At 43.6% G+C, this 19,444-nt stretch overlaps 1 protein-coding gene across 6 annotated transcripts in view; it reads right to left on the reverse strand.

Annotated features, from left to right (window-relative positions):
- The window catches only part of TANC1 (tetratricopeptide repeat, ankyrin repeat and coiled-coil containing 1), a 239,500-nt gene that overhangs the window by 88,452 nt on the left and 131,604 nt on the right, over window positions 1-19,444 (reverse strand). For 3 of the 6 annotated variants that reach the window (XM_082395219.1, XM_082395220.1, XM_082395218.1), the window contains one exon: window positions 2,607-2,711. In XM_082395219.1, coding sequence (XP_082251345.1) covers window positions 2,607-2,711 — 105 coding nt within the window. Of the gene's footprint in view, window positions 1-589; window positions 738-2,606; window positions 2,715-19,444 lie in introns of those variants that run through there. The other 3 variants (XM_082395222.1, XM_082395221.1, XM_082395223.1) reach the window with 2 other exon arrangements.

Raw genomic sequence — 19,444 nt, forward strand, 5'->3', positions numbered from 1 at the left:
CATCTAGGAATAACTTGATATTTCACGAGTCTATGGGAAATTTCAAAAGCATTTCACGAGGGGCTGTTTTCAATAGTTTGTTGGTCTGGGGATTACTGAAATGCTATTATTGACAGCATCCAGAAAAGTGTCTTAGAGACTTTTTAAAAATGCCCAAAGGAAATATGGAAAAGTATAAGCCCAAATTTTAAATTAAAACTTAAGTGATGCTGCTACTATGAAATCCTAGAAATTAGGACTTAGCCCATCATGCATGCATCTGCACATGCTTGGGTTAATACTCAAACTCAATTAGTTTTAGTTTGCTCCAGCCTCGCCTTTAGATTCAGTGACCTGGACATAAAATTTGTACTTTAATATGGCAAACTTAATTAACCCCATTGAAATGTAAAGGATTCCACGGGGATTACAAAACACACCATCGTTTACTAATCATCAAGTTAAATTTTGTTAGGCAACCACCTCTTCATCAACCAACAGATAACTCTCCTGGGGCTTCCACCGGCTTCGTGGCTAGCCACGAAAGACCATGTGCACGCAAGCATGAACTACGCCCCTTTCCCCGACGCCCAAAAAAGGGGAAATGTACCTTGCTTCTTAATTCTAGGTGAAACTTCTGGAAACTCCTGGTGTGTATTCGCAGCCCGGGTATGTCGTAATTTCAGTCCCCATGGAGACTGATGATGCTGAATCCAGGAGTTAGGGTCTCGAGAGTAAGCACATCTGCAGACTGCAGGCTACACCAACAATATCAATCACTGTGCTTGAATTTAGCTCAGCTGGCAGCCAAGCATAAGAATACCTCCTCCCTTAAGAAGGCCAATTCTGCCTTGGGCAAGGGGAGAAAAGTTGACAGTGGGAACTATTTTGTAACCTCTTTTCTTTGCCCAATAAAAATCCCAAATTTGTCCTCATTCTTACCCCAGGGGGGAGCCCTAAACTCTAGACAGGATGTCAACAAGACTCCTGGCCACCGAGGAAGGCGTCACATAATGGAGTCCACAACCAGCTAAATGCCAGGGGCATAACCAACCAGGACTCCAAAGGCAGGTGGGGATGAGGGTAAGGGGGGCAGGCTTATTCTGAAATGGGCAGACAGCTCAGTAAATTCAGATTATTGATATTCACACTTCAGAGGAACAGGTTTTCACTTTCTTTTTGACACCCAGAATAGAAAGGAGCGAGAAGATCGACCCACAGACACCTTGCACGCGTGAATTCACAACCAGGAGGGTCTGCAGGGTTTCCGGCTATCCTGACCAGACAGCACTGTGGACCCTCCCCTCTGCACCACCACACACCTGGTGCCCTGCTCCTCCTCAGCACAAATCCTAGTGTGAACCTCTTACCTAAAACCAAACGGCTGGGTGCCTGGACAGAAGGAAAAAGGGTGGCATTTCTCATGCCAAGATGCAGGCAACAGCATTTCTTCCCTACCTAGAATGCTCAGCTCCTGGTCCCATCTCGACCCCCGCCCACCCCAAACTCCTCTTCTTGATTTTCATCTTCTGCCAACCCCTCACACTCAGCTCATTTTTAGCTTTATTTTCACCACCACCACTGCCACCCCATTCCATGTTCCTACCATGTCCTACACTTCGTACCCACTCCCTCCTATGCCTCAGCAGAAACATGAAATGCACATACAGTGGTAGAACATAAAGAAGCTGTACCCCTCTCCACCCACACTCAGGGAGAGGAGGATGCCAGGTCTTCCAAGGTGGAAATATGGGTGAGTTTTCTCTTTCAGCATTACTACATAAACTTGTGTCCATATTGGGAGTACAACAGGCTTCTCTACATACGCCAGGATTCTTAACCATGTGTTTCTGCAGGAAAACAGGATGTAAGTTCAAAACACATAAATTAAAGACCTTAGAGTTGTGAGTTGGGGACACAACCCCCCACCCCAGAGAAAGAAACAAACAGGTACATTCTGGAATCGATTTAAAAAAATAAAGAACTATTAATACATCTACGAAATGCTAGAGTATGTAACGTCTGTTCCATGTTATTTCCAGATATAGGGGAAAAAAAGCAAAATATAAAGTGTCTTCATGAAAAGTTTCACTCAATTTGGATATTTTTTGCCTCTACTTCAACATTCTCTAAAGAAAAACTTTTGATGTCTAAAAAAAAAATAAGCAGCTTTCAAAAGCTACCAAATGCTTTTAAGAAAGCTAGTTATTATAACCCTTGTCTAGCTACAGTTTCAGCTTTTCAGCCAAAGCCTGCTGTTGAATATTCTAAAACAATGGAGCACTAAAAAACAAAACAAAACAAAATCTTGGAAGCAGTCTACTGGCTGGCTTTTCATGTCCCCCCCCCCCCCCCCCCCGAACCAGGAAGGTCAAAATTGTCAGGAAGTTAAGTCTCAACCTGTAAACAATGCATATGCACCCACTCAACTATTCCTACACTATGTACATAATCCCAAGAATTTACATTAACTAAACAGATCTCTGTAGCTGCCCAAGGAAAACCACCTCCCAGATACATTCAGTTTAGCAAAGCATTCCTGCAAGAGGCACTCAAGTTTCACTCAGAAGTGGAGTGTCATGGTGTAAAATCTTTAGCGGGGAAAATCATTGAAAACATATTCTTACCATTTTCACTGGGCTCTGTTGGCTTGGGCACGTCTCGGAACGGGATTATGACTGTATCTCCAGGCACTCTGGGGCTTTCCACATACTTGGGCTTCCTGACGGGACCTGCAGCGGGAAAGATCTGAGTGTGGCTAATTTTTTCCAGCTGCAAACAAAGCTTCAGAATGTACAGTGTGTGTCCTCACCAGGACCCAGATAGGCCTAAAGGAAGAGCCAGCCCCTTCCCCTCCCTTGAACACACACACAGTCATTTCAGTACAGATGTAAGAACGTCCAGTCTGGGCTGCCGAAGAAACGGCTATAAGCTCAGCTTGGAGAATATAAACTCTGACAAAAACAAAAGCTGCTCTTTCGCTGTGCAGTCTCTACAGCTGTCTTTGGTGTGTGTCACATAAGTGATTTTGACATGTCCAGACCTGGACGGCTCGTGGCGAAGGGTTTTTTATTTGGAATTTTTCTCTAACTGGGACCAAGACGATCAGGTTGCCTGGTATCTCCAAAGTCAGGAGGCAAGGATTACAAACAGCCAGACTATAACATCAATATGCTCTGCGTGGCCACAGACCGCAGGCATTTTATCAGCCTGGTGACGCACAGCAATTGTGTGGGGCCGGGAAGCCGGCTGGTTTCTTGGTAGCTGACACAGCTACCTTCGGAAAGGCAGAACAGGCAGTCCGGCATGCGACTCGGGGACACAAGAGAGCCTGAGAATCATCTCTCTCACCTCCCCTTCGTCCCCAGCTTATCATCAGAAAATCTGGAATTCTGAATTACAACGAATGGAACCCTGACACGTTGCTGGTGGCAAGGCACACACGCAGCCACTTTGGAAAACTGCTGGGTGGTTCCCCAGGAGGTTACACATACAGAGTTATCATACGGCCCAACAAATCCACTTCTATGTAAATGTATGTTCAGACAAAAATCTGTACATGAATGCTTGTAGCAGCATTATTCATAATAGCCAAACGTCCATCAACTGACAACAAGATGTGATATATTCATACAATGTAACATTATTGGGCAATAAAAAGGAATGAAGTACTTATTCATGCTACAACATGGACAAACCCTGAAAATATTTTGGTAAGTAAAAGAAGCCAGGGACTTCCCTGGCGGCCCAGTAGCTAAGACTCCGTGCTTCCAACGCAGGGGACGCAGGTTTGATCCCTGGTCAGGAGGGAACTGAGATCCCACATGCCACACGTTGCGGCGACAAAAAAAAAAAAATAAAGTAAAAAATTAAGTAAAAGAAGCCAGTCCCCAAAGACCACATGTTCTATGACTACATTCATATGGAATGTCCAGAATAGGCAAATTTATAGAAACAAAGTATGAATGGTTGCCAGGGACTGGGAGATGTGCAGGCTTGTGGGGTGATGATGGCTAAGGGGTCTGCGGTGATAAAAATGGTCTAAAATTAGGTTGTGGTGATGGTTGCAAAAACTTGTGAATATACTAAAAACTGCTGTAGTGTACACTTCAAATGACTGAACTGTATGGTATGTGAATCATATCCAAATAAAGCTGCTTTAAAAAAAAAAAAAAAAAAAGACTGCCTATTCTGTCTGGTCCTTTCAAACATCCCATTACATTTTGGTCCAGAATCATCCACTTGACTCTTATTTTCCTTGGTTGCCTTATACTTAAAGTGTGCTTTTAACAATGCCACAGAGACAGGAAACATTTCACATCAGTAAGAGAAAGGGTGGAGGAAGAGTGCCAGACAGTGGTCCACAGCTCTCCCTCCTGCTCAACCCTGAGCCACAGCCCTGCCCCTCCCAGGTCCTCGGCTCCACCACTGCACACTGAAGGGGTAAGTCAGCTGGATTCTGAGCATCCTTCTGCGTCAAACATCTTATGCATCTGAGAAATTCTATTCAGAATGTGGTTTACGGTGAAAGTGCTGCCACCTAAAGGTTTACTGCAAAAGCATCTACACTACTATAAAAACACTCTAATTCCCAGCCAGTTATAATGTACCACATCTGAAAATAGGCTGCATTATCAAAGAAGCTTATAGAGCTTGACAGATAGGGGTATTATTTCAGACTTTAGAAATCATGGTTTTCTAAATGGTTAATGTAGTATTTAACCATATGGCTGTCTTCATAATTGATTGAACCCTGTCAGAAAGGGAATGTTTTTAAAGGTTAAAGTGGAATGGTTTGTGGGGGGGGGGGGGGTGGAGAGAAGGAAAATTAAGTGGAAAATGTAAGCTATACAACAGTACACAAAATACAATTCAGATTTCATCAAAAATACACACTTATCCATATATAAATATGCATGAAGGGAAAGACTGGGGGGGCGAGGGGAAACAAAGATATTTGCTGTGAAGGAGACAGCAACTTGGAAGAAGAGCCTGAACAGGGCAGGCAGAAATGGACAAATACGAGAACCGTTCCACACTCTTGGTTCCCAACCTACTCTCTACGGTAAGAGATCAAGGGCACCTTTTTCTCATCATCTATGTTCCTCCATTTAAAGAACTCAAGGGAGCTAAAGCCTTTTATTATTATCATCCAATGATTCACATCGCCCCAACCAGCAACCACGCACCACTCATGAAGTACCTGTAAGTTTCTGTTCACCTTAACTCCTCAGGGTATAGTAATAACCAATCTAAATAGATCTACTTCCAGGCAATCTACCTATGCCACAGATCCTTCAAAGATGTTCTCTAATAATAAGCACTCTCTTCAAATGTGGGCTATTTCACATGGATGTACAGCTGTTGTTAGGAATGGTTAGAATGTGAACCTCAACGTCACCCAGAGCCTTCAGAAAGCATCTATGCCCATCTGTTTGTCTGTAACTGTGTTCTACTCAGAGGCCAAGCCCTCACTGTAAGAAATACTCAACACTAAGGAGACGGTGTTAAGAGCAGAGCCTCTAGAATGGATAAAGAAGATGTGGTACATATACACAATGGAATATTACTCAGCCATAAAAAAGAACGAACTAATGCCACTTGTATTACATGGATGCCATGCTTTACATGGTCCACATGGATGGACCTAGAGATTGTCATAGTGAGTGAAGTAAGTCAGACAGAAAAAGACAAATATCATGATATTGCTTATATGTGGAATCTAAAAAATGGTACACATGAACTTATTTACAAAACAGAAATAGAGTCACAGATGTAGAAAACAAACTTATGGTTACCAAGAGGTAAGGGGTGGAGGGATAAATTGGGAGATTGGGATTGACATATACACACTACTATACATAAAATAGACAACTAATAAGAACTTACAGTATAGCACAGGGAACTCTACTCAATACTCTGTAATGACCTATATGGGAAAAGAATCTAAAAAAGAGTGGATATATGTGTATGTATAACTGATTCACTTTGCTGTACAGCAGAAACTAACACAACATTGTAACTATACAATGTTGTATACAACTATACTCCAATAAAAATTAATTAAAAAAAAAAGAGCAGAGCCTCTAGACCTGGGCAGACCTAGGTTCAAATACGGTCTCCCTCCCTCTCCAGTTCGGACCTCAGTACATCCCAGAGCTAAACGATGAATGAGGGAGAGTTCAGCTCTAAGGGGAAAATCCTGAAAGCAGAGGGCAGGTCTCTCTAGTTCCCACACTTGGCACAGTGCCTGGCATAGAGAACTGGTGAGGCTGGAGACAAAAGAATACCTAGAATGTAACAAAGTAAATACAACTGTATTCAGTGACCACACAAGGCTAAGCACTTACGTACTTTAATTCATTCAATCCTAATAACTTTGGGAGAAAAGCACTATTTCCCCCATTTTTAGGTCAGGAAGCTGAGGCTCAAATCAGTGAAACAATCTGCTCATGGCCCACACATGGCAAAGCAGGAATTCAAATGGTTTTGTGGTCTGTGCAGGTTTGAAGCCCATGTACTGAATCACCATTCAGCACTTATGAAACTAGGAAATCTAGATTAACTAGGCAATCCTAGAAAAGGCCAGGGCAGTGGAACCTTCCACCACCAAATCCACAGGTCTTGGCTATACATTCAGCAAATCTTTTATTCATACTCACTTGTCTCTGATCTCCCCTTTCACTAAGAGTTGAAATATTATGAAGTGAATATAAACCACTGCTCTCCAACATGATCCTTTTATTTAAATTGCTTTTCATAAACAGCTGAACCTCAAATGCTATAAAACCAGATAAATTTATAACTACAGAGGTTTTCTTCTTTCCCCCTCAATCGCTCGTTAGAGACTCTTTGGGCACTTTCCATTAAACACAGCAGATGAACACTCATTTGCCCTCACTCCCTTTCAAAACACCATTAAAGCTGCAGTAAAGGGATTTAAGAGAGACCAGTGGGAAAAGAAGACAACCACAGGCAAGAAACCAAACTTCTGAAAGTGGAAACAGACTGCCGAGGAGCATGGATGAAACACAGCAGAAAAGGTTAGGGCTGGAGGTCGGGGGAGAAAGGGCTCAGCCTCCAGACAGCAGACACCTCTGAAGGCAGGGGCGCGGCAGGGCTGAACGCAGGACCATGGGTTGGAAATCTATTGAAGGGAGAGTAAGAGCCATAGAACCCCTTCCCAAACCAGGAAGCAGTCCCTCCTTCGTCCTGGAAGCAGAGCTTTTCCCCTGGAAAGGCTGAATTCCAAGACCGTGGAGATTCAACAGCTAAACTCTTGAGTGCTACACTAAAACACTGGGCTTAAGAAAAATTCTCCATGTGGATTGGTGGGCCCCAGATGCATCTCTCCACACCCCCTGCCCCAGCTGTGAAAATGCTGACAGCAAGCTTGCACACCAAGCAGGAAGAGATTAGAGGATTCCTCCCTGGGACGAGAAACAGTTGGGGACAAGCCCTCAAAGAAATGGTGGATCCCTGACCAATCACGCTACCGAAAAGCCTTCCCTACACACACACACACACACACCCCACCCCTACCTTTCAATCAGCTTTTTAGTACCTTGTACTTACTTACAAACTAAAATCATCAGACACTCAAGGAAAGACCCGACCCTAAAAGAAAACAACAATAACAGGTTAAAAGAGGAACCCTGAGGAATCAGGGTTAATAGGAGGTACATCTTCCAGAAAGAGAAGAGCTACTGTTTCCACTACATAGGGGGCCCTATAACAAGGGCATTCAGGGTCTGTGAGGTGGTCAGCTGACCAGACTGACCGCAGGACAGGACAACCGAGGCCACACCAGTTAAGACCCATTGTAATCACTGATCTTACACTAAACTGCTGTCTATTAAACCACAATGACACTGAGTTCTATGCCACTGCAATGAAAAACTCCTTCTAAATTAAGTGGCCAAATTCTTTATCAACAGAGATCAAAACTGAAAAATCCATCCCCCTAACACCCCCCTTACTCAGGGGAAACTACTGCCCAGCACCTTTCTACACACAGCTTTTTGTTTACAATGAAATGCTCAATATTCCCAAGCATAAACTACCTAAAATAACTTCCCCTCTTTATGTAAACCAAGCGCCCTCAGGTTAATCCCCCCAAATTAACCAGAATCCAATACTACAATAATAATTACCCAGAAAGCATGGTATGCTGGCTCCTGTTTAAGGCAAGAGGTTCTTAAAAACAAGACTGTCAGGTATTAGCTTGAAAATGGGCTCATCCAGAAGCCAATGTGCTTCCTTGTCTCACCAGCCTTGCCACCCAGTCACTCCTGGGCACCCAAGACACTGGTATAAGGCACTTTTCAAGCTTAACTGGGCATAAGGATGCCGTGGGGGTCTTGTCAAGATGCAGATTTTGATGCACTTATCAGGTATGGTCAGGACCATGGGCCATACTTTGTTAGCAAAGGTATCAAGTATGCAAAGCACAGGCCACCACAGGCGGGACCTCTAAGGAAGACCACTCTTCTGGCAGGGTCTGAGCAGGGTCTAGGGCCGTGGATGGGGCACCAACTTGCCCAGTTTACAAGGTTTAAGATAAACGGGGATTGTTCTTGACCATAAATTACACCCAGTTCATACTCTGGATCCCTTTCCTCATCCCGATTCCCCACCTCCTCTGCCCCCCATTCTCTACTCTGTAATACAGGGGAAGGGGACTCTCAAATTTAAAGATAAAGGGCTCTCAAGATGAAGAGAAACATAAAGTGTGCCCCAAAGAGGTTACAGAGGTACCCAGTAGGCAGCTGGCACAGAAGAGTTCCTGCCAGCTCCTTGCACTGTACAGAAGCGCTTGTGTCAGCTGGAAGCGGGGGAGGGGCAATCTCCATCAATCAAATCGGTCCACAACCTGGAGCACAGCCTTCTCCCTGGTGCCTTTCCTGCCTTTATGTAAATCTCCAAATACACTTTTCCCAGTGGCCAGCTTTCCTACTCCTTTTGACATTTTAATCACACAGCTGACTATTTTGCCGCTTAGAAACGACCATATAAGGAATATTTTTTTTAAAAGGAATGGCAGAAATAAACCAAACTGGGCTTTATCTCTAGGCAGTGAGAGAGAGAAGGGCAGGGGTTACTTTTCATTTCTGAGTGTTTCAGTTAAATATAATTATATATATATATATATATATATATATATATATATATATATATGAAAGCAATATTTGGGACACAGAACACCTGAGGCTACTTACTGCATTTAAAGCAGATCTTACATTTTTCACATCTGGAGACTATGAAAAGTGACCCTCCTGTGTTATCAATCATTTTAGAGATTTTTTTTTTTTTTTACCATCTTGAACTGTCACAGTAAAGGATCCTGTCGATTTTATCTGGTCTGAGTTTTCATCTCACACTGGGAAATGTTCACAAGATGAGAAAAATAAAAGGGATGAGGAAGAGGATTCCTTTGGGGGGGGTGGGGAGGGCGGGGGTACCTTTATCACTAGGGCAAACATCATTAGTCAATAAGAAATGGTAAACTGTGGTAAACTATCAGATCACAGTCTTGGATTTTTAAAGAGCACAATACCTACACAGAGCTTCCGAAGTCTGACTCTTCTCCCTCCCCTACACCCAAAAGCAAGCATTGTCGGGGGAGGGAGAGACATGCACTTTGGGACTGAGAAAGGGGAAGACTTAGCCAAAGTTTATGGGATGGAGGGAACCTGGCCTTGCCTCTGACCACTTTGTCCCACGCCGTGGTGAGGCTGGGCAGGTCAACTGGCAGGACTGCCCACAAGCCTATCTATGAGGGGCTGAGAGCCTCTTGGGAAGATTCACTTTGAGGAAGAAGGAGCCAAATGATGAACTGACGCAGTCAGAAAGCCTCAGCCCAAGGGGAGGGCAATTTCAAGCACAGTGCGACATCCATCACTTGGATTTCTCCTACAAGAAGCAGCGGAGAGGCTGTAAATAAAACCCCGAAATGCTACTTGAGCGGACTCAGCTCCAGGGAATGACACCTGGGTACCGGGAGCTGATGCGGGGCAGGGCTCCGGGAGAGAAGTACCAGCTGCCCCAGAGGCCAGAGCATCCCCGGTCGTGAACACATGACGTGCCCCTGGGGAGCTTCCCAAAACTTCCAGAAACACTTTTACAAGGGCCTGGGGCCTTGTGTGAAGAGAGGTGGGCAACAAGTCAGTGTAATCTGAGTTATTACTCCTGTAACCTCATTACCCAAAGACAGGTGAGGTCTGGGGAAATTCAGACTGTTAATTCTAGGGAAGAAAAAAAAAAACAGAAGGCAAGAGGGAAAAATTGGGTAACGAAATACGAAAGTTACCTGACATTACTCTCATTAAGCCTCCTTTTTCTTATTTTGGATACCTTATTTTTTGTAAGAGTGCATTGAGAAGGGTGGACAGCCTTTATTTACTCATGCGATGCAGAGGCACCGTGCGATGTAAACGTGCACTGCCATTAAGGCACTTAAATCTAGTAGGAAAATAGTCTATCAAGACGGAGCCATCCCCCTTTCAATAAAGCATTGTTAAAATAAATGTTGGCAAAGATTTGCAAGTCTCAGCTCGCAGTGTGCATGTTTACAGCACCATGAATACAATAAATTTCCAGCTCAAAGTACCCTGAGCAATGTTTCCACTTTCTCCCAATGCACTTTGTCTGCCATGCTGTTCCTCTACTGTATCTAAGTTTTCATGTATTACAGCATGGAAATGCATTCATTCACCTTATTTATTTACTCAGCAAGTATCTGTTGCACATCCACTTCGTGCCAGGCACAGGGTGACAACAAGATGTGACGGCACTCCCCCGAAGCTCTCAGTTGAGGCGACAAGAGTCTTTATCACATCGTCTGAATTTTATTTCAAAACACTTCAACATAAACAGTGCGATATAAATGTGTGTCTGTCCGTTGCCTTTAATCTCCTGCCTGAAGGCAATTACTTGTCTTAATCTGGAATACAGGCTCCTGGAATAGTTAACTAGCTTTTAATCAGAAGGCCACACACAACAGCTAAGGCCACCACAAGCCCAGGTTGGTCAGCTAGCCATCCTTATCAGCGACCAGCACCACGGTTACGCTAATTAGCACCCTGGAGGTTAGAAATGGAATTTCACACAGGTTAAATTACTGACTTTGTTATTTAGTATTATGGTTGCTGGAAATCTCTTTTCAGTGGTGAATTCATGGTATTTGAGGAAAGAGGATAGACTAGAAATATCACAGAAGCACCCTGGCCCGTGTATGACCCAGGCAGATAAAAATCTAGCTGGCCCTCACAGATGTGCCCTAGGCTTGATAAGTAAGTGGCTGGAGGTCCAGCTGCTGATTCCAGGGAATTATTTGGCCTCTGATTAAAAAATGTCAGGATAACTGAAGTTCTGTCTGTGGTAGGCAGAACTCCAAAGATGTCACTCCAAGATTCCCAGGCCCTGATTATTGAATCAAACACAATCCAGGTACTACTGTGAAGGGGATCTGCAGGTGGGATTAAGAATTAAGGTTACTAACCAGCTGACCTTCAACTAGAGAGATCATTCTGGATTACGGAGTGGGCCCCATGTAATCACATGAACCCTTAAAAGCAGAAGAGGAAGACTGAAGTCAGTCTTCATCTCATGAATACATGTGATGTGTCCCCTGGGGGGCTTTCAGAACTTCCAGAAACCTTTTTACAAGGGCCTGGGGCCTTGTGTAAGAAGAGAAGGGTAGCAAGTCAGTGCAATCTGAGTTAAGAGTATGAAGTGAAATGAGGCAGAAGGCAGTGGAGATGGTCAGAGAGACTCAAAGCCTGAGAAGGATTCAGCCCTTCTGGACTTGGCATGTTGCTAGTTTTGAAGATGGGAGGAAGGGGGCCACATGCAAAGGAATGTAGCCAGCCTCTAGAAGTTGAGAACGACACCTAGCCAAGAGCCAGCAAGGAAATGAGGACCTCAGTCCTACAGCCATGTGGCACTGAAATCAGCCATCCTGAATGAGTTCGGGAATATTTCATCCCCTGAGCCCCAGAAAGGAATGCAGTCCCAGCAACATCACCAGCTGGGCCTTGTGAAACCCAGAGCAGAGAACCCGCTGTGCCAGGCTGTGCCTAGACTTCTAACCCACAAAACTGTAGTATAATCAATTTGTTTTAAGCTGATATATTTGTAGTAATTTCTTAGGGCAACAGCAGAAAACTAACATGTTGTCCATGAAATGCTGCCATACTTGCTACAGGTAAACACTGAATGCGAGGTGCCATCAGGGCAGTGACCCTTCTAAAAGGACAGAGCTGGAACTTTACTAGGCATATAAAACAGGTGATATGACTGCATTGTGCCAGCCTGCTAATAATCCTCTATATGGGCAGAATGCCATCTGACCCTTATTTTCATTCATACCTGAGTGAGTTTATAGGGAGGAAAACTCTAGCCCTCACCTCTTGTAACTACTGGTAGTAGTTATAATTTACCATAAAGAATCTAATACCTGAAGTTGGTTTTGTTTTGCTAGTAAGAATCACTAACCAAACCATCACAAATAAATGAATAACCACAAACTTTGGTTCTAAGATGTCTCTAGAAGAAAGATCAGAGTCCTTCCTGGAATAATTTCAGTTCCTCTAAGGAACTAGGGAAGGAGCCCATAAGGGAGAAGGAGTTCTCCTGATATTTAGCAGGAGAGGAGCCCTGTGCTGCGTGATGAAGTAAAGAGCCCAGAAACAGGGAGGCAGGGCCCTCGAGAACTTTCTTTCCCTGAGGGTTCAACGTGTGGTCCCTGGACGGCCGCCACAGCATCACCTGGGATCTTGTTAGAAATGCAAATGCTCAGCCCAACCCCAGCGCACCCGGGTGATTCTGATATTCATGTTTGAAAACCACCACAGGGGTTAGCAATACAGGACCTTGTCCATGCCCTGAGGCAGCTTCCAATCAAATAAGAAGATGAGACAGAAAGAGCTGCCCAGCGGACAGTGTTAAGTGACTGGGGAAAACAGCAGAGGGAAGAGGCGGGACCTGAACCCAGCCTGAGGATGAAGAGGGGGTGGCATCACTTCCTCCCAGAGGGCCTGCACAGAGGTGGGAGACAGAGTGATCTACTTTTTCCATTCCCACGCAGAATAAAAGCAGCGGAAGGAAGAAAGCAGTGCCTCTTCTGTTGGCTTCCACAAAGTGCCATGTACTCAGTAGGTACACAAATGTTAATTTTGACAAGAAAAAGTTCCTTTCTGCTTTTTGAATAAATTATACGTATTTGCTATAAACTAATAACTTTTATGATTCGGGGTTATTTTTTTCAAATATTCATTTAGTACAGTGGCTACTGTGGAATCCTGTTCTAACCCTCATTCATTCTTTTTGCCAAGGGCAGGAGATCAGTGAGGGAAGGCATGGGGTGGGAGGAAAGAGCATGGGTTCCAGTATATCCAGAGGTCCCACCTGTTGGCAGGTGCTCCATGACCCTCCTAAACCATCCTGGAGAGGGCAGGAGAAGAGCAGTCCTGTCTCACGCAGCAGCAATCCATCCTCCTCAGGGCCCAGGTCCAGACTTGCCCATCCTCCTCAAACAAAGCTCTGGCGCACACACACCCCACCTTCCCCCCTCTGCAGGAACCCTCGGGTCCTATGTCACAAAGATAATGGCATCAGAAGGAAACACCTGAAACTCTCCTCAGCTCCATCCTCACACACACTTGCAATGGCACTCATCCTGTCATATCTGTGTAAAGTCAATCCTTCTACCTATGCTCAGGGTGCCAAGATCAAGGGCAAGGAAAGGTTATCCAACAGTTTATACAGAGAAATATCTCTAATGGTTACCCTGGATAGGAGGAGCCTTTATGAGTTTAATTAGATTAGGTTAAAAGATTATCCTTGGATGGTAGTTACAACCTGACTAGCTTGCACTGAGACCATTAAGATCCAGTTAGGACAATGAGCTACCACTACACACCTAGTAGAATGGCTAAAATTTAAAAAAAATTTTTGATGATTAAAAACTGCTCGTGAGGACGCAGATCAATAGGAACTCTCCTACACTGCTGGTGGGAATGCAAAATGGTACAGCCACTTTGGAAAACAGTTGGCATCTTCATATAAAATTAAATTAATACATTTAACATATCACCAAGCAACTCTACAACTACGTGTTGACTCAAGAGAAATGAAAATATAAATTTACTCAAAAACCTGTACGAATGTATTTATAGCAATACGTGCATACACATTTACTCATAATCACCAAAAAAACCCTGAAAGCTATTCAAATGTCCTTCAACTAGTGAATGGATAAACGACATTATATCCATGCAATAAATTAATACTACTCAGCAATAAAAAGTAAAGCGGTAAGACACAACGTTGTAAATCAACTATACTTCAATAAGAAAAATACATTGGGAAAAAAAAAAAAGAGGTATTGACACCCACTACAACATGGATGAATTTCAAGTGTATTATGCTTAGTGAAAGAAGCCAGGTTCAAAAGGCTGTATAATGTATGCTTCTATTTAGATGACATTCTGGAAAAGGCAAACTACAGGCTTGGAGAACGTATCAGGGGTTGCCAGGGAGTAGGGGCTGACTACAAAGGGGCAGGATGAGGGAATATTTTGGGATGAGGGACTGTTCTGTGCTTGACTGTGGTGGTGCTTACACAACTCCATGTATTTGCCAAAACTCACAGAGCAAAAATTTTATTCTATGTAAATAAAAAAATAAGTGAAAAAAATTTTTAATTAAAAAAGAGTGGGCCTGACTGAGGGTGTCATTTAGTGCTGGGGAGTGACTCTTAACTGCACGAAACTTCTATCCTGGGTAAACATCTCTGACCCACTGAGAGGCAGAACCAGCCAGAGGCCAGCCCCAGCATCTGTCATCCCCTTGCACCTTGATAAGAGAGCCCTGGTTTTTAACTGGTCACTGTTTTAAAAGTACCCAATACCTGGAAAGAAACGAGAGATCACAGGATATCCCTTCAGTGGGATGCTGGGGGTTGTTTATGTAAAGCAGACTCTCCAGACTATCTCATTCCATAGGTGTGTACTCTTGATCGACTTCCTATCAACTGGACTATTTTACCGCTCTGCGAATTGCAAAAAAAACTGATATCAATGCATATGAATTTTGTCTGGCAGAGACTATAAATCCCTGTAATCCAAATTCTCATTTAAACTGGTCTTAATGTCTTGCTTGTTCCTGCCTTAATGAATGAGCTAAATAAAACTGTTGACATAGGACCTTTTTATATTTACGTGTCATGCTTCTGCTTTTTTGAAAAATTATACTTTAGCAGCACAGCACATTAAATGAATAAAAGGCTGCATTTTCTAGCCTTCTTGGCAGCCACTGAGAGGAAAGTGAGTGTTGGGTGGGATTTCAAGAAGGACTGTTTAAAGGGAGCCAACCCAGATGGGAGAGGCCCCTTTCTGGCAGAAATGCTGACATACCAGGCGGTACTCAACAATCCTACTGGACACTGAGGTGACCTTGTGGTGAGAGGGAATGTAGGCTGATAACAGCTCCCAAAGGTATGTCCAGGACCCAATCCCTAGAACCTGTACACGTTACTTCATTTGGAAAAGTGGTCCATGTGGCTGTGGTTAAGGATTTTTGAGATGAAAGCATCATTCCGGATTATCCAGGTAGGCCCCAAATGCCACCACAATAATCATCACAAGTATCCTTGTAAAAGAAAGGCAGAGGGGGATCAGACCATCACACACAGAGAAGGCCATGTGAGACAGAGAATGGAATGATGCAGCCACAAACCAAGGAATACTTAGAGCCATCAGAAGCTAGAAGAGGCAAGGAACCGATTCTCCCTAGAGTTCTTCACAGGGGATGCAATTCTGCTGATACCTTGATTTCTGACTTCCAGCCTCCAGAAGCGTGAGAGAATAAATTTCTGTTGTTTTAAGTCACCAAGTTTGTGGTAGCCCCAGGAAACTAACACCAATGATGAGCACCAAGCTAGGTTCCCTGACGACACCTTGAACTCACCAAGGCTCCGAGCCACGTACCTCTGGACCATTAACTAGAGAGAGAAACACATTTTTATCTTGTTTAAGCGATTACGTATTTGATTTTTTTTTCTTGAAGCCAAACTTAATCCTAATTCTGTGGCATACTGAGATCATGAGTTCCTGGCCCCAACCTCACCTTGCCTCCGTTGATCAATCATATTGGTTGTCTGCAATCTGAGGCAAGGTTGAGAATTAAATGAGTTGAAGAAAAAAGAAGTCAAACCCAAAGTATCAAAACAACTGTGTTATGGTTAAGATTAAGTTTGCACCACTGGACAGAATCAGGGAGTATGTGTAGTAAAGAATTTTCAACGTTTTTAAAATGTGGCATATCTGAGTATCTAACTGATTAACTTTGTGATTCCTATTTGAAATGGGTAATTTTCAGCTTTAAGTAAAATTTACTTCAATATATTTATTATTTTTATTATTTTTAAATTGAAGTATTTATACCTCAATTTATAATATTGTGCTAGTTTCAGGTGTACAGCACAGTAATTCAGGTTTTTTGCAGATTATATTCCATTATAGGTTATTACAAGATATTGAATATAGTTCCCTGTGCTATACAGTAAATCCTTGTTGCTTATCTATGTATCTCACATCTTCTTAAGCCAATCGTCTCTTAATGGACACCTGGGTTGTTTCCATGTCTTGGCTATTGTAAATAGTTCTGCTATGAACGTTAGGGTGTATGCATCTTTTCAAATTGGAGTTTTTGCTTTTTCCAGATATATATGCCCAGGAGTGGAACTGCCGGATCATATGGTTCTATTCTTAGTTTTTAAAGGAAACTTCGTGCTGTTTTCCATACTGGCTGCACCAATTTACATTCCCACCAACAGTGTACGAGGGTTCTCTTTTCTCCACACCCTCTCCAGAATTTATTATTTGTAGACTTTTTGACGATAGCCATTCTGACAGGTGTGAGACGATACCTCATTGTGGTTCTGATTGGCATTTCTCTAATAATTAGCGACGTTGAGCATCTTTTCATGTGCCTGTTGGCCATCGGTGTGTCTTCTTTGGAAAAATATCTATTCAGGTCTTGTGCCCATTTTCTTGCATTGATTGTTTTTTTGATATTGAGTTATATGAGCTGTTTTAAATGTATGGTTTTAAATTAGATTATAAACATAAGATTTGTAAGTTGAATTTAAAGGCCATGGAAAGCCACGTTTAAAATTACCTACGATACAATGAACAGTAATTTGAAACTTATATCATCATCTGTACACAAAATGCTGCTCTCAGACATCAAAAGCCTCATTTTATACATTGGAGAGACCGTTGTTAAAGTCAGTCTCTCACTTTCAAAATGCTCACTGGAAGGAATTCAAGATGGAAGGAAAGAAGGAGGGAGGGAGAGAGAAAGGAGAAAAAAAAATCCCTTAACTCCAAGTCCACCACAATCCACCTATAGCCCCCAGCTGGCCAACAAAGCTAGCCATCATTCATTTCTGGTCCCCCAGCCAAATTCTAGAACCTTCCATGTGCTACTGCAGTCCTCATTGTCATCGCTGTGTACTTGTCAGCAACCCCAACGAACTCCTCCACGTTCCTGGCATCTATACAGAGGAGGCACTCTGCTCTGAAATGCTCTCTCTCAGGTCAGGAGCAGTCTGCAATCTCGCTATGCACGGTCAGAGGCTGGTGTGTCGGGCCACACACAAGTGGCCTCTAATAGTCCCAGAGAGCCATGACAGGCCGGGTGTGTGAGCTTGAGGCAAACGTCCTTCTCTGACCTCTGTGGTGAGGAGCTCACACTTGAACGCACGTGGTTTCCATTATCTGAAATACCTCTTGAAAACATCGGGAACCTAAGAGGGCAGCAGCTAAGTGATATCTGGGGGCTTAGCTGTTATCTCTTTCGAGGTTGAACAGGACAAATTGCACTCACAGATGACATAGGTAACCCATGACATCACTGACAAGGAGCCAGATGATGAGCCACAGGCAGAGCTCATCTCCTCCCGACACAGCTGCCACCCCCTGTAATGACTGAGACAGTCACAGCCCTCTCAGCTCCAACGTTCAACTTTCTACTAGTGTCTTGGGTTTAGGACACAGCAGAGGGAAGGGCTGCCACATTAACTGAGTTACAGTTCAAGTTCTTTATGAACTTTTCTTATCCATCAAAGCAAAAACAATTTTTTTTTAGTTAAATAATAGATGTTAATACACTTTATTTATTAAAACACACGGATCATAAGTGTCCAGCTCGATAAATGTTTACATATGTATATATCTATGTAAAACAATCTAGATCAAGTTTTAAAATATTACAATTTTTTTTTAAGAAAGTTCTCTCATGGTCTTTCCAGTGAATAGCCATCCCTCTCCTCAAAAGCAACAATTTTACCTCACTCTCAAAAGCTGATCAAGATTAACATTAAATTTGGAATTCCTGGGCTTCCCTGGTGGCACAGTGGTTAAGAATCCACCTACCAATGCAAGGGACCAGGTTCGAGCCCTGGCCGGGGAAGATCCCACATGCCGCGGAGCAACTGAGCCCATGCGCCTCAACTGCTGAGCCTGCGCTCTAGAGCCCGTGAGCCACAACTAATGAAGCCTGCACGCGTAGAGCCCGTGCTCTGCAGCAAGAGAGGCCAGGCAATGAGAAGCCCGTGCACCACAACGAAGAGTAGTCCCCGCTCGCTGCAACTAGAGAAAGCCCGCGCACAGTAACGGAGACACAACTCAGCCAAAAATAAATGAAAGAAAATAAATAAAAATTAAAAAAAAAAAATTGGAATTCCTGATGACACACTGATTTATTACAACAAAAAGAGTGACTGCTTCTCTTGATTTTCTTTAGAACCAACTCTAACAGGCTGTCACACTAGTCTCCAGCTTAGCACTCCCTAACCACCACCCAGGTCAACCGCAGGACGTATTAAACTATCCCACCAACTTCCCCACCTCTCCCGTTCTGAAGACTCCTCCTATGGATGTAAGCATTGCAGGAGGCAGAGGGCTGCTAATCCCCACCCGCCCCCCGTTTCCACACATCATGGTGGGCACTTGCAGGCTCCCTGGCCAACTTCCACACATCCTTAAACTTCTTAAAACATCTGGCCAAAGAAGAATGAAACAAAATAAGTCCCTAACCTGCCTACACCCACAGATAAAAGCTCCAGAAGTTCAGAGTTTCAACCTGTTGCACTTTTATACCTCAGCTATTAAACAATTTTGAATAATCAGAAAAAAAGCTTACCTTAAGATACGCATTACAAGTTAATGGGGACTTCCCTGGTGGTCCAGCAGTAAAGAACCTGCCTTCCAATGCAGGGGACGCGGGTTCGATCCCTGCTGGGGGAACGAAGATCCCACACGCCCTGGGGCAACTAAGTCCCTGCGCCACAACTACTGAGCCCACGCACCTCAATGAGAGAGCCCGCATGCTGCAAACTACAGAGCCTACGTGCTCTGGAGCCCACGTGCCACAACTAGAGAGGGAAAACCCACAGGCC

Source organism: Balaenoptera borealis, assembly GCF_965194805.1.
Source record: "Balaenoptera borealis genome assembly, chromosome: 6".
NCBI classification, from domain to species: domain Eukaryota; kingdom Metazoa; phylum Chordata; class Mammalia; order Artiodactyla; family Balaenopteridae; genus Balaenoptera; species Balaenoptera borealis.